Source organism: Phacochoerus africanus, chromosome 2 (assembly GCF_016906955.1).
Source record: "Phacochoerus africanus isolate WHEZ1 chromosome 2, ROS_Pafr_v1, whole genome shotgun sequence".
NCBI classification, from domain to species: Eukaryota; Metazoa; Chordata; class Mammalia; order Artiodactyla; family Suidae; genus Phacochoerus; species Phacochoerus africanus.
The window spans coordinates 197,309,604-197,324,581 of record NC_062545.1 but is presented as its reverse complement, the minus strand read 5'-3'; the positions used below and the strand labels follow the sequence as shown (position 1 = coordinate 197,324,581).

General features: G+C 36.4%; 1 protein-coding gene across 2 annotated transcripts in view; it reads right to left on the bottom strand.

Annotated features, from left to right (window-relative positions):
• The window catches only part of KCNH5 (potassium voltage-gated channel subfamily H member 5), a 285,985-nt gene that overhangs the window by 212,304 nt on the left and 58,703 nt on the right, over positions 1-14,978 (bottom strand). For both annotated transcript variants that reach the window (XM_047769508.1, XM_047769509.1), the window contains exon 6: positions 8,831-9,223. In XM_047769508.1, coding sequence (XP_047625464.1) covers positions 8,831-9,223 — 393 coding nt within the window. The remainder of the gene's footprint in view (positions 1-8,830; positions 9,224-14,978) is intronic.

Below are 14,978 nucleotides of genomic sequence, written 5' to 3'. Positions count from 1 at the left end.
ACCCTAATACCAAAACCAGACAAAGACAATATAAGAAAATAAAACTACAAATAAATATCCCTTGTGTACATACCTGCAAAAAATCCTCAAAAAAATTAGCAAATCAAAATATTATAAGAATTATACTGTATGACCAAGTAAGACTTATCCAAGGTAGGCATGGTTGGCTCAACACTCAAAAATCAACTAATGTAATCCATTATATCACAGATAAAAAAGAAAAATGATATGTTCATATCAATAGATTCATTAAAAGAACTTGACAAAATACAACACTTAGAATAAAAACTCTCAGAAAACTAGGAACACAGAGGAACTTCCTCAACCTGAAAAAGAACATGTACAAAAACCTTGAAGGATATATCATATTACATTATTTAATGATGAGAAACCATAAGCTTTCCCACTAAGATCAAGAACAAGAAAGAATTTCTATTCTCACCACTCCTCTCTGATCTCATACTGGAAGTCCTAGCAAATGCAATAAGAAAAGGAAATAAAATAGTATACAGATTAGGAAGAAAAAAAACCTTTATATATTTACAGATGATATGCTGGGCTATGCAGAAAATCCAACCAAACTGACCCAGAAAAACAAAACAAAACTGGAACTAATTAGCAATTAAAGCAAGTTTGCAGAATATAAGTCCAATATGCAAAAACGAATTACTTTCCTATATATCAACAATGAACAAGTAGAATTTAAAATTTAAAAACACAATGTAATTTACATCAGCACTGAAAACTGAAAGACATATATAAAAGTAACAAAACATATACAAAATGTGTATGAGGAAAACTATGAAACCCTGATGAAAGAAATCAAATAACTAAATAAATGGAGTAATATTTCATGTTTATGGACAGAAATATTCAATATTGTCAAAACATCAATTATTCTTGATTTAATCTAAAGCTACAAAGTAATTTCAATCAAAATCCCAGCAAGTTATTTTGTGGATATCCATATACTAATTCTGAAGTTTGTACAGAGGGATAAAAATTGTGCAGAATAGCCAATACAATATTGAAGAAGAGGAACAAATTCAGAGGACAGACACTCAACTTCAATGCTTGCTATGAAGTTATAGTAATTAAGACAGTGTGTTATTGGTGAAACAAATAAGCAAATATAACAATGGAACAGAAAAGAGAGCCCAGAAATAGACCCCTCATAAATATAGTGAACTTATCTTTGACAAAGGAGCAAAGGCAATACAATAAATAAAATATAATTTTTCAACAAATGGTAATAGAACAATTAGATATCTGATAAAAAATATGAACCTAGTCAAAGAACTTATACACTTTACAAAAATTAATTCAAAATAGATCATATGCCTAGACATAAAATATAAACTATAAAACTTTAAGAAGATAACATGGGAGAAAATCTAGGTGATCTTGGGTATGGCAATAATTTTTCAGATACCACAACAAAGGCACAATCCATGAAAGAAATAACTAATAAACTGGACTTCATTAAAACTCAAAACTCTAGGGAGTTCCCTGGTGACCTAGCAGTTAAGAATTTGATGTTATCGCCACAATGGCTTGGGTTCGACATTTGGACGGGAATTTCCACATGCTGTGGGCATTGCCAAAAAAATTTTAAGACTCTGCTCTGTGAAAGACCCTGTTAAGAAAATTAGTAGACAAGCCACAGACTGGGGGAAAATATTTGCAAAAGATATATAATAAAGGACTATTTTCCAAAATATATGAAGAACTCTTAAAATCAACAAGATGGTTAATGACCCCATTATAAAATGAGCAAAAGATCTAAACAGACGCTTGACCAAAAGAGCTTTCAGACAGCAAATAAGCGTATGCAAATATGTTCATATATCATTAGAAAATGGCAAATCAAAACAAGACACATTCTACTAGAATGGCTAAAATCCAAAACACCAATGATACCAAGTGCTAGTAAGAGAGTGGACCAGCAGGAACTCTTATTTATTGCTGGTGGATGTGTAAAATGGTACAACCACTTTGAAAGACAGTTTGGCAGTTTCTTACAAAACTGAACATATTCTTACCACATGATCCAACCACACACTTGATATTTACCCAAATAAGTTGGTAATTTATACCTACACAAAAACCTGCACACAAAAGTTTATGGCAGCTGTACTCATAATTGCCAAAACTTGAAGGCAATCAAGATGTCCTTCAGCAGATGAATGCACAAGCAAATTGTGGTACATCCAGACAATGGAATATTATTCAGTGCTAAAAAGAAATGAGCTAGCAGCCATGAAAAGACATGGAAGAACCAAAAATGCTCCTAAGTGAAAGAAGCCAATCTGAAATGGCTACTTATATATGACTCCAACCATATGACAGCTGAAAAAGGCAAAACTATGGAAACAGTAAGGATCGGTGGTGCCCAAAGGTTAGGAGGGAAGAAGGGATGAAGAGGCAGAGCACTGAGTTTTAGGACAGTGAAACTACTCTCTCAAACACTACAATACGTCTTTATGCATTTGTCAAAACCCATAAAATGTACAACACCAAGAGTGAATCCTAATGCAAGCTATGGACTTTGAACAATATGATGTGATGATGCAGTTTCATCAATTAGAATCTATATGCCCCTCGGGGGGGGGGGCATTGATAATGGGGGAGGTTATACACATGTGGGGACTATCTTGGTGTGGGAAGTCTCTGTACCTTCTCCTCAAGTTTGCACTTGCATCTGCCTCTACTTAGATTAAATCATGAGCCACTGCAGCTGCTGACCCTCAACACCCCTGGAAAGGAGCTCAGCATGGAGATCAGGAATGAGGCCCTGTGTGCTCTGGGAAAAGTGACAGAACAGATCTTCAAATAGATATTTTATGAGCCCAATCCTTGCATCTCCTCATATCTAGAAAAGCACTAAAGTCCTTCATGGTGATGTCTGCTCCTCGTGACAAGAAGTAGCCTTCATGACACTACCAGCTAACTTCTATAAAATGTGTGCTGGGTTGCATGGGCCTCCCCCTTCACCAAAATCACACATATACTGATCTTCCCCCCTACTTCTTTGGAATGGTATTTCAGAGCTATCTGAAATGCTGTCTCCAGGGCTATAGTCCTCATTCCCCTCTTCCTGCCCCTCCAAAAAACTCTCAACCTTTAAGTCATACATATTTTTTAAGTCAACACTGCTCTTTTTAAAAAAGTTCATTGTCACCTGGGCAAACACACTGATAAGAAAAATCAATCAATTCCAAGATGGAATTGGCAGTGTTTCTATGGATTTAATAAGATTTAAACTAGGAAAACTAAAAATACATATATTATGTAATCCTCACCTATATCACTCAAACATTATTTAAATTATCTACAGGCATTAATGAAAAATTAATGGAAATCAAACTGTATTGAACAACAATTTCTATCATGCTATTCTTGGGTAGTGTCTGAAGTTCAACAAAGGGGGAAAAGAAGCCATTAAAATCTATGAGTATAGTTAGCATCTTTGATTTCCAATTCTTGCTTTGATGACCAGATAAGAGACAAAAATTTTCTATGTAAATAGATATGCTAAAACAAGGTAATGCATGTGGCCACCTCACAAGCATAATTCAATTTAAAAAAATCATTTTACTTCAATAAAAAAATCACTTTTCTGGAAATTAAAAATATTTATGTATTTCCACTTACTGGTCACTGGCTCATTATTTTGCCTCCTGAAACAATACATAGATGATCATTTTTCCAATTTCAATTTGTTCTGTCCTATCGTATATCATGTTTACTACTTACTAATACCACTCATTGTCCCCTAAATTCCCTGTGGATCATGGTTTCTAAATTCATTTAGGCTACCAAACTATGCATTATTATCTGCAGCTGCCCCATCTTTCTTTGATGTCTTATAATCCAGTTCCCCTGACCTTCCTGGGAAATCAAGCTCTCTGGACCTCCTGGAGCTGTACTCAAATGCATGCTAACAAAGGAACTTGTTTCTATTCCTTGGATTCCTAGTGATAATATCTTTTACCCCCTGTTATGGCTTCTAGGAAATTTACATTACTTCTTTGAAATAGAATGCTTTTCTTTAACAGACTCTGTCTTCTTAGCCTCACGGTTCTTTTAAAGAACGAAATACATAGTTCATGATTTCCCAGTGAATCAAATTACCTTCAGAGAGCATGTTGACTGAGACAGTCTTAAATATAAAAAGTGTTATTAAGTCCTCTAAATCATTCTGCACCCGAACCATCTTAAAGGATTAAACTGATGTCAGACTCATACTCTCCTATTCCCTAGGCACCACTAGCTCAATTCCTCATTTTTAAGTTCTGCTTTGTTTTATATCATTGTACAATCTACGAAAACCTTGCTAACACTTCATTTCTTCAGGTCAGTGAGTCACCAATATGCACTAAGAGGTACAAAGGACTGACTACCAAAGAGATAAAAGACATTCTTTACCATCACAGGGCTTACGGCCACACTGAGGAAACAGACATACACATGAAATAATAATATCTCCTCAGACATGCACAACTCTACAAGTGAAAATCACTCATGTCTGTTTTCCCATTTATTCCTCAAAACCATCTTGTGAAGTAAACAAAGCCACACATTCTTTCCCTTTTTTATAGATGTGGAAACTAAGATCCAAAGCCACTATCCTAAAGGCTCACAACAAACATATCCTAGAGAAGGCATCTAATGATTAAAAGAGAAAGTTAAAAATAATGCAAAACCAAAATACAAGACAATACTAGTTTAAAAGATGAGGAGGCAAACAGAGGTCCTTGATTTATTTAGAAAGGCAAAGATACTAATAAGTCAAATACTATTGCTAAAATGTTAAGAGTAAGGAATTAACAGAGAAACTTCCAATCCAGCAGAAGGAATCCAGATTTTAAAAATTCAAACAAATACCATATGATATCACTTATAACTGGAATCTAATATCCAGCACAAATGAACATCTCCTCAGAAAAGAAAATCATGGACTTGGAGAAAAGACTTGTGGCTGCCTGATGGGAGGGGGAGGGAGTGGGAGGGATCGGGAGCTTGGGCTTATCAGACACAAGTTAGAATAGATTTACAAGGAGATCCTGCTGAATAGCATTGAGAACTTTGTCTAGATACTCATGTTGCAACAGAAGAAAGGCTGGGGGAAAAATGTAATTGTAATGTATACATGTAAGGATAACCTGACCCCCTTGCTGTACAGTGGGAAAATAAAAAAAAAAAAAATTCAAACAATCTAAAAGATGGCATAAAAGAAGAAAAATAAAGCAAAAATATAAAAAAGTAAAGAAAAAGTATTTTAAAAAGGAAAATAAAATGCTCTAAGTAAATCAAAAGGTAATCACAATAAATGTAAATACACTAAATTGCCAGTTAAAGAGACTCTTAGAATGTGCAGACTATTGATAAAATATATAATCAGAGCATAATAATCTAGAATGATAAAAGTAAATGATAGAAATATATTATATATATATATATATCAAATACTATACAAATTCTAATTTAACTCTATTAGTATCAAGCCAAATAGACTTTAACCAAAAAAAAAAAAAAAAAGCATTATTGGAGACAAAGAAAGTTAGGAAATAATGTTGAGAAAATCTTCCCAAAAGTTTAGCAAAAAGATAAAATATTGGAAAATAAGGGAGGGAGGAATTAGAGGACAAATCCAATAGGTACAATATCTGAATAAGAGGAGTTCCAGTAAGAGAGAGAACGGGGGGGTGTATGGAGAAAATCATCATAAGAAAAAAATCAAAAACAGAAGATATGCTTTTCCAGACTGAAAAAAGTTACCCAGTCAGTGCCCAGAAAAACTGATGGAAATGGACACATACCACACTATGTCGTTGGAGAGTTTCAGACCCTGGACAAAGACAATACAGCAAATTTCCAGAAAGAAAAAAAACAGGTCACAAATAAAGGATCAGAAATCACAATGGCTTAAAGTTGCTTAACAGAATTATTAGAAAGGAGACTATATGACACTATGTCTTTCAAATTCTGCGGAGAAATTATCTCTAGCCTAGTATATTATATCTAGCCAACTGTCAATCAGGTGGGTAAAGAGGGATTTATTTAAGAAAACGATGTTGATAGAATATTGCTTGCATCAATGTAACGACAGGAGATTTAGATAATTGGCCTAGAGCTTGGTGATGAAATTTATGAAAAGTATATAAAACTAAGAAAATGATAAAACCAGACAGTTATCAACTCTTGGGAAAATGAAAAGTGCGGAAAAGGAAAGGTGATCACAGCATGTTGAAGGTTCAGCTATATAGCATATTTGTAGCCAGAGATACAAATACTAGATACAAAAACCTAGTATTTATGGAACAAAAAAGATGATACACCTATATCATGAGACTGAGGTGATGGAAATAGTGCATGTAACAGAGTGAGGGCAGGAAGCAAGGGACTAAAACCTTAAAGTCCATAGTGAGAAGTCAAAGTCCTAAGATTGAAAAACCATGAGGTAGTTTTAATATGGTTATTGGTGATGGAAGCTAATAATAAAAGAATCATCTAAACAATTTGAAAATGGTCTCGAGGGTCTTCCCATTTTTAAAATGAGATTATTATCAATTATTCAAAACAGAAGTTCTACCAATACTCCCCTGAGCAATGTATGAGAGACCTCACCACATCACTTTATCAGTGCAGGTCCCTACAGAGCGATGCCAAGTCAATGTTAGACATGCAAGACTTTTCCTGAGATAAATGTCTGCAAAGGATGTGGGGAGGAGGGATGAGCCTTCAGACCACAGCACAGGTCTGAAACCTGTGAAGAGAGAAGAAGAATTGTGAAGGAAGAGCCTAAACTCCAGCACAGTTAGATGGGGAGTCCCAGAGCAAAAGCTGCTCAAGAGAGGAGTTCTTCATTGAGCAGGAGGAGACTAATTATTATATTACCACCACTCTTCATCACAGCTTTGGGAAATATGGATTCAGTGTGTGAACCACAGCACATCAAAAGCCACAGCAGGTGTTGGTCAACTGTATTCAGTAGTGTGTTGGTAAATGATTAACAACTAATTCCATGGGAAGTTTTTTAAAAAGTTTTTATTCATAGCATTTGCGTCTTTCTGGGTATAAATACTCCCACTGTGGCCAGTTCCAGGTTATCAGTATTGACAGTGTGATATCACTGACTGCTGAGTTTGAAAAAGATACTAATTGTTTCCTCAAACCAGGAGCCACCCCCAGGAAGCCTGTAACCATGTGCCTAGCAACAGATTTTCATGACGGGAGATCTGAGCAGTGCACCTCCTTAGCCAACTTACTAACATAGTGTGTGTAACTGACACTATGTCAGTGTACTTGTCAGGTTTACTTTGCATTTTCCTTAATATGATTAAGTCTAAGAAGCTTTTCATATAGTTAGATAGTATATTAAATGCATTCATTATTATATATTTAATACATTTTCTTTTCTATGAATTAGCCAATCTTTTGATTATTTTTATTTATATCTTTACTCCTATGTTCTAAGTAATGGAAATCTTAATGCATTGATCTTAGTACATTTATCCATTTAGTAAATGGATATATAAATACTAATTATTACCTTATTATTATATGATTAGCATTTTCAAAATTATAAAAAAAATCAACTCCTCTAAACACTTCCCAGAGGATAAATACCAAAAAAAAGTGTGATATAGATGGAATCTAAAATTAGAAAACAAATTACTATGATGCCTTTTGTTCACCCAAATTTTTAAAGTAACAATTACATGCACAGCACCAAAATAAAATGTGTAGGAGTTCTCTCGCCGTGCAATGTTAGATTAAGTATCCAGAGTTGTCACTGCAGCAACTTGTGTCGCTGCTTTGACCAGGGTTCGACCCCTGGCCAGGAAACTTCCACATGCTATGGTAAGCCCCCCAAAAAATACAATGTCTATACTTAACTTTCAGAGAAATATTTTTTAACATCATTAAGGCTGAGTGAATTTAGAAATTTTATGGACAAAGTTACTGAAATGTTTCAATCTATCTCCCAAAACACACAGAATGACAACAGTGTAGTAGAGAATTTTCCATCTGAGCAGTACAAGGACAGAGTAGAATCTTTACGGGAATTAAGTTTGTAATTATTATTGTGAACACATTTTAGTAATATATACATTCTGTATTGACCCATTTATATTTATCTTTGGTGTGGCAAGTTGAAAATCAACCAGTGAGTTAGATGCTAAGAAGCTCTGGATGAAAGGGTCTTTCAAGATATTACATGTTTTAAGTATTTCTTAATTGTGCAGGTAACATTGAATATGAAGAATCTTAATTAAACCAACATCATAACTGATCCAATACAGTTTTTAACCACAAATGTACTTAGACAAAATTTTAAGCAGAAACTATAAAAAAAAGAGGCCAAAAAGGCAAAAAGTCAAGAATTGCTCTTCCATAAAAGTTTTCTATATCTTTTTGTTAACTCAAGTGCTGCTACCATCTATATCTGGAGGGGAGGAGTCAAAAAATCTGCAGATGCATAAAGTTTTAAAATGCTACAGTTTTCCAAAGAAAATATACCTATTTCATCATCTTTCAAACAATTATCTAGTTCACAAGCCATATTTGACTCCAGATGAAGCAGCTTTTCTTATGCTCCACCTCCTTCAACCACAACCTCCAACCATAGCCATTTTCCTAATAATTAGTATTTTCAACTAGAAATCAAGAAGCAGATGAAAATCAATTTAAGGTAATCAAATCTGATATTATGGCAAGTGTCCAATAAGATGAAGGTTGAAAGTGGTAACTAAAAACAATCTGGATTATCTATAAACTTTTATCCTAATTTTCTCGAGTACTAAAAAAAAAGAGAGAAACTTACCTCATCCACATTTTCAAAGGCATTGATGATGTCATAAGGTAAACAAGACAACAGATCGATCACAAACCAAGTTTTCAGATAGTTCATCCTTATCAGCTTGGGGTCAGAAATGACCTCTCCACCAGGTCCCACAAAAGTCGTGTGAAAATTTAAAACAATGTCAACCAGAAAAATAACATCCACTACACTGTCCAGCACCAGCCAGGCTATGTTATTCTGCTTCGTTTTGAAGGAAACGTTATAAGGAACCATAATGGCGGTGTAGAAGGTAAGAATTAAAATCACCCAATCCCAAGTTGTTTTAAAAGCACAGTAGTGTAAAATAATGTGTGGTGGCGTCTTTGGTGCTTCTTGCTTGTACTGAGGAAGGATATCTGATCCCAGCTGAAGAACCTAAAAGAGAGAAAAAGTATATATAAATGACCTGGACATCTCTGCACAGTTAGTAATGAGTTTAAATTGAGTGGCAGTCAAACCGCAGCCTGTTATCATAATTCCTGGTTTCAAGGACATCAGGACAGTCACACTCTGGAGTTCCATCTCCCTCTTCTCCTGAGTTCAAAGTCACTTCAAGTCCAGTCACTGTACCCAAGCTGATCTGGCTGCCATTCCCTCTGGCTTTCTCTGATGGCTAACTGTTGGTTATAACACTGACCCCCATGCAACAGAGGGCAGAAAGGCAAAAAAAGAGGCAGATGACTCCATATTGATAGGTGGCAGTTCTAATAAAGGGAATTTTGAGGTTTTTATTGGGCAGCTATAAGACTAGGAGATTTCTGAACTCCCTCAACAAATCCTAAAAGTTTATACAGGGGCCTGAAGTGGGTACAGGCATATTTTCGGTCCAAAAGGTTTCAACACCTCACATTCCCAAGGCTGCATTCTTGAAAAGAGATCCCACCGTGGGAATAGTGGACAGAGAGTACATTCCAAGGACAGGGGAGGGGCTGAGGAGCCTCCAGTTGCCTGGGTCCAGCTTCTCAGTGACCTCTTCTAACACTAACAGGAATCCACAGCAGAGCTGGACATCCACTCCTGGAAGTAACTTCTGCACTCACTTGGCAAACTTGCCTAAATCACACATCTCTCACTGATTATCCAGCTGTTATGTGCATGACTCACTATCAACAATTTGTCACATATATGGCACCTCAGGAAGCATGACTTTGATTCTGATGGCTTTCCTGAATCTCAGGACCCCACTGTTGGTGCTATTGCTCTTGTGTGGGACTCAGCCAGGGCTCTAATGACTGGCACAGCAACATCAATGTTGTAAAGGTTATAGCCTGCTTTTCACTTTCTTCCTTTTAAATCAAGACATTAAGAAAATTGGATTTCCTTCCTAGATGCACATTCCCTTGAGGAGAAAAAAAAATACTAAAGACTCAGATTTGCTTCTCCACACCTTTTTGACAAATGGAAAATTTTCAATGCAAGGTTCTATAAATGTACTCTGACTTGGTCTTATTAAAGAGACAGTGAGAAAAACCAGGCGGCAGAACGGGAGCAGAAATCTGGGCAACCCTAAGCAAAGGTAACAGACACAGGATAACCTGGACACTGTGAAAAGGAGCTGAAGGAAACGGTGCAAGACCTCCGCTCTATGCCATCAATGAGGATAAATGCTAAGCAAAACTAGGTTCTAAGGAGTTCGTAAATGGGACTGTGATAAATAGTATTTCCAGCAGCTTTGCCATCTTATGTAGTGTCTCTAGGACGAATGGGATCCAGAAAGTAGTAGCCAACAAATTCAAATTATAAAATCATAAATGCATCAAATGTGTGGCTATACAAATAGATATAACAAAACTACCTGCTAGCATGTAATTCATGTGCATTTTCTGAAACTTGGGAGAGACTCATCCTGAGAAGTCTCTCATATGCAGAACTTATATAACTGAAAACTAAGCATGCAACACCCAGCATTACTGTTCTAAAATGTGTAAAACATCACCAATATTCTCTTTAGCTATGAATTATAATTATTGTTTTAACCTTAGGAGTTACAAGAACTATTTGTAAAGATTATTACACAGATATCCTCATTGTCGGTACCTCGGTCATACTTTTCCCACAAAATCTTAAATCACTATCCTATAGGAAGGTGAGTTTTATGCTGGAACAGAGAATATTACATACACAGAACCATATAGGCTCAGGGCCTCTCTTCCTCTTTGGAATGAAGACAGCAATGTCATTGCATTAAATATGAAAATGTCCTTTATCTTCAAGGTTAATATTTTACCATCTGGCAAAATATTGCATTTGTATTGGATAAGCAAAGAGATCCTCTTATATAGCACAGGGAACTATATCTAATCACTTATGATGGAAAATGATGGTGGATAATGTTAGAAAAAGAATGTATATATATGCATGACTGGATCGCTATGGTGAACAGTAGAAAGTGAGAGAACACTGTAAACCAACCATAATGAAAAAAAATATAAATCATTTAAAAAATAAAAATAAAGGTGCAATTTGGAAAAAAAAATATTTTACCATCTGTGTTTACACAGTCTCTAGTTTGAACACAAAGAAATCGCACTTAGAAAATAAACTTAGTACCACAGTGCCCTAGGACCTTTGGGACCCTGGGTAATTTTGCCTTCCTGGACTCCTTCCTCCTTAAAAATAATAAAATAAAAATTATATTTTATAACTGCATTATTTTAACAATGAATAAATTAATATTACATATTAAAATGTTTCACCTAAAAGTTCATTTTTTTCCTTCTACTGTTAATAGAACTGCAAACATTCTGCGGAGCCCTGAAAGTGCCGTAGGCCCTATACACTGTGCTAACAGACAAGGCAGTCCTGCTCAGGGCCCTGCAGTAATGTCAGATGTCTCCTCTAGAGATGGAATGGAATCACTCTGGAGCTCAGGATTTCTTCACTCTGGCTACAAACTAGAATCATCTGGAGAAGGTTTTAAAAACAGTATACTCAGACCTAGACTCCACACCAGAAAATAAAGTCCATCTCATGTGTGCTCTCAAAGAATCTATATTTTCAAAACTTTTCCAGGTGAGTGTAATGTCCAGTTCAAAATAAAACCCTTATCTCATATTTATTTAGACAATCATAACCCAGTACTTCAGATAGCGGCCTGCATTTGTAAAGCAATCCCAAAATTCTAAGAGGGAAGAAGGAAAAAGAGGCAGAGAAGAATGCTTCAGCTTTGATGTTTCTCATATGCAGAGCCCAACTTTAATCCCAGCCTCAGTACTGGGCTCTTTTTTAAAGCAGTGAGAAACAGTTCTTGGCTTTACTATTTCATTTGTACTTTCATGAGCAATAAGCCTTAGGTAGAGGAGGGATGAAATCATTGTTTCTGATGTACTTTTGTACTGATATAGACACATTCTTACCCTCTATCTTTTAATTAATTAATGTCTTTTTTAGGGCCACACCTGCAGCATATGGAAGTTCCAAGGCTGGGGGTGGAATTGGAGCTACAGTTGCCAGCCTATACCACAGCCACAACAAAACCAGATCTGAGCCGCATCTGCAGCTTACACCACAGCTCATGGCAATGCCAGATTCTTTTTTTATTTATGTATTTATTTTTATTTTTTGTCTTTTTGCCTTTTCTGAGGCCGCTCCTGCAGCATATGGAGGTTCCTAGGCTAGGGGTCTATTTGAAGCTGTAGCTGCCGGCCTACGCCACAGCTACAGCAACGCAGGATCCAAGCTGCGTCTGTGACCTACACCACAGCTCACGGCAACGCCGGATCCTTAACCCATTGAGCAAGGTCAGGGATGGAACCTGCAACCTCATGGTTTCTAGTTAACCACTGAGCCATGATGGGAACTCCCAATGCCAGATGCTTATTCCACTGAGCAAGGCCAGGGATCAAACCCACATCCTCATGGATACTAGTCAGGTTCATTACCACTGAGCCACAATAGGAACTCCTTTTTTTGGGAGGGGGGCGTGCCTGAGGCATGAGGAAGTTTCCATGCCAGGCAATTGAGCCACAGCAGTGACAATGCCAGATCCTTAACCTGTTGAGCCATCAGGAAACTTCCTCTGACTTTCTGAGCTCACTTACTCTAAAAGAGTCAGCACCACAGACATAGCAGTGGTGCCTATATTTACCTCCACCCAGTATGAAAGAGAGAAACTGAAGCCAATCAGCAGGATGTAGAGCAGGTGGAAAACCAATAAACTGCCTACAAGAAGACTAGGATATTTGATATTGGGGATCAGCTTCAAATTTAGGGGGTCTCCTGGAATTAAGATAAAATCTATATGTGTTGGAAAAAGTGAAAGAGCCTGAAATTCAATAGCAAATCCAAATATTCAAGTTAAGCAAATTATATGACTTTGACGACAACTGGAAAAACTGTATCTTTCTGCTAACTGGGTGCTTTTTTTTTTCGGGCAATCTTTGAAGATCTAAGAGCACATACAGACTAAATCTCTGTTGAAAACCTTGTTATTGCCACCTCTTCTCTGAAATCAACCCTAAGACCTGACAGAAAGCAGTTTTATATTTGAATCAGGTTTGTGAATTAAGGAGGACTGATAGAGAAGGTAACAATAATCAAAAGGCAAAGCAAAAAAGGAAAAGAACCAGATGGGAAGAAACAGGAATGAAAGTCCCTCAAAAGTAAAAATAAAAATGATGAGTTGTCGGGGGGAAGGAACTTTCCATTTGATACAGAGGAAAAAACCAGTCTTGAGTGATTCGGGGTACTAAGAAATTTTTCCTTTCTGTGGTCTTTTTCCTCTTGTTTTTTCCCAATTGTGTTTACAAGAAAGAAAAACTAAATAGGGTATAGTTAAGATCCAGAAAGAATCATGACTGCAGAAGTCAGCAGTCACAGAAACAAGCTCCTACACATTAGCTTGATTTGTAGAAAGCAATGAACTGAAGGCAGAAAGAAAAAGGGGCTTCAAAATCAAGCAGTATTTAATAATAAGGAAGTTATATCTAATTGTTTGCTTTAAATCTTGTGTTAATTGCTTATCATCTTTTAAAATATTGTGATTACTGTTATGAATTAACACTAAGATATGTAGCTGTCTTATTTGGTCTTTTAAAAACATGTCTCTCTCCCCAAGCTAGCAGTGCTATTTAGAGCAGAAAAACGCCCAAGCCTCTCTGTTAGCTATGGTTCAAGAAATCCTCTGGAGCCCTCCTAATTAGAAGAACATACTTTACTTCTTAGCCCTTTCCAATCTAAATTTAATATCTGCAACTAGTTAAGAAAGTTCCTCTGGAGCACTTAAACTCATTTTTCTTCAGCAAAGCAAACTGATGAACATATACATTTAATTTTATCTTTCTCTTCTTTGTTAAGTTACTTCAGAATATTTTGTGAGTGCCAACTGAGAGCTCAGCATAGTTTTGGTAGCTCCATTAGCTTTTTGGCATCTTTCCTACCAGTAAGACACATAAAGATTACAGAAAACATGTGAACAGCAAAGCTTCTAGCTGCCTCGGATTTCTGTTCTTCCTTTCGCTCTGGTTCAATGCATTTTCTATATGTAACATCATCTAGTCCTATGGCTTTAACAACCTCATCTGTGAGTTTGATGCCAAAGCTTGCAACTCAAACCCAAATATCCCTGCAGAGCCAGATCCATACTCCATCCCACTCCCTTATAGGAATCCCACTTGAATTTTCTATCAGGCACTTCACACTTAATATGTCCAAAACTGAACTTGTTATCATTGCCCCCAAACCTTCTCTTCTTCCTCTTCTATTTGGCATTTTATTAACCAGCTGTAGCACTATCTACCCAACTGTTCAAGTTAAAAACACAGAGCTGTCCTTGACTCATTCCCTTTTTCACATTCAATTCTAATTTATCAACAAAGACTTATCTAATCTTAGCACATCTGCAATATGCCCACTTCTGCCACCGGCCTCCTTGCTTAAGGCCCTAGCTGAATTACAACTAGAACCTCTTGTTTCTCTATCTACCATTTCAACAAAGAGCCACTAGGTCAAGGAAGGGTTCGTAACCATTTTCGTGCCATAGAACTCTTTTGGCTATCTGGCAACATCTATGGGGATCCCTTCTTTAAAATATTGTTTTCAACTTAACGCAATTAAAACATGGGATTACAAAGGAGGCCATTGGGACCAATCTCCCTTTGAAAGGTTTGTAAGGCATAAATGTGATCATGTC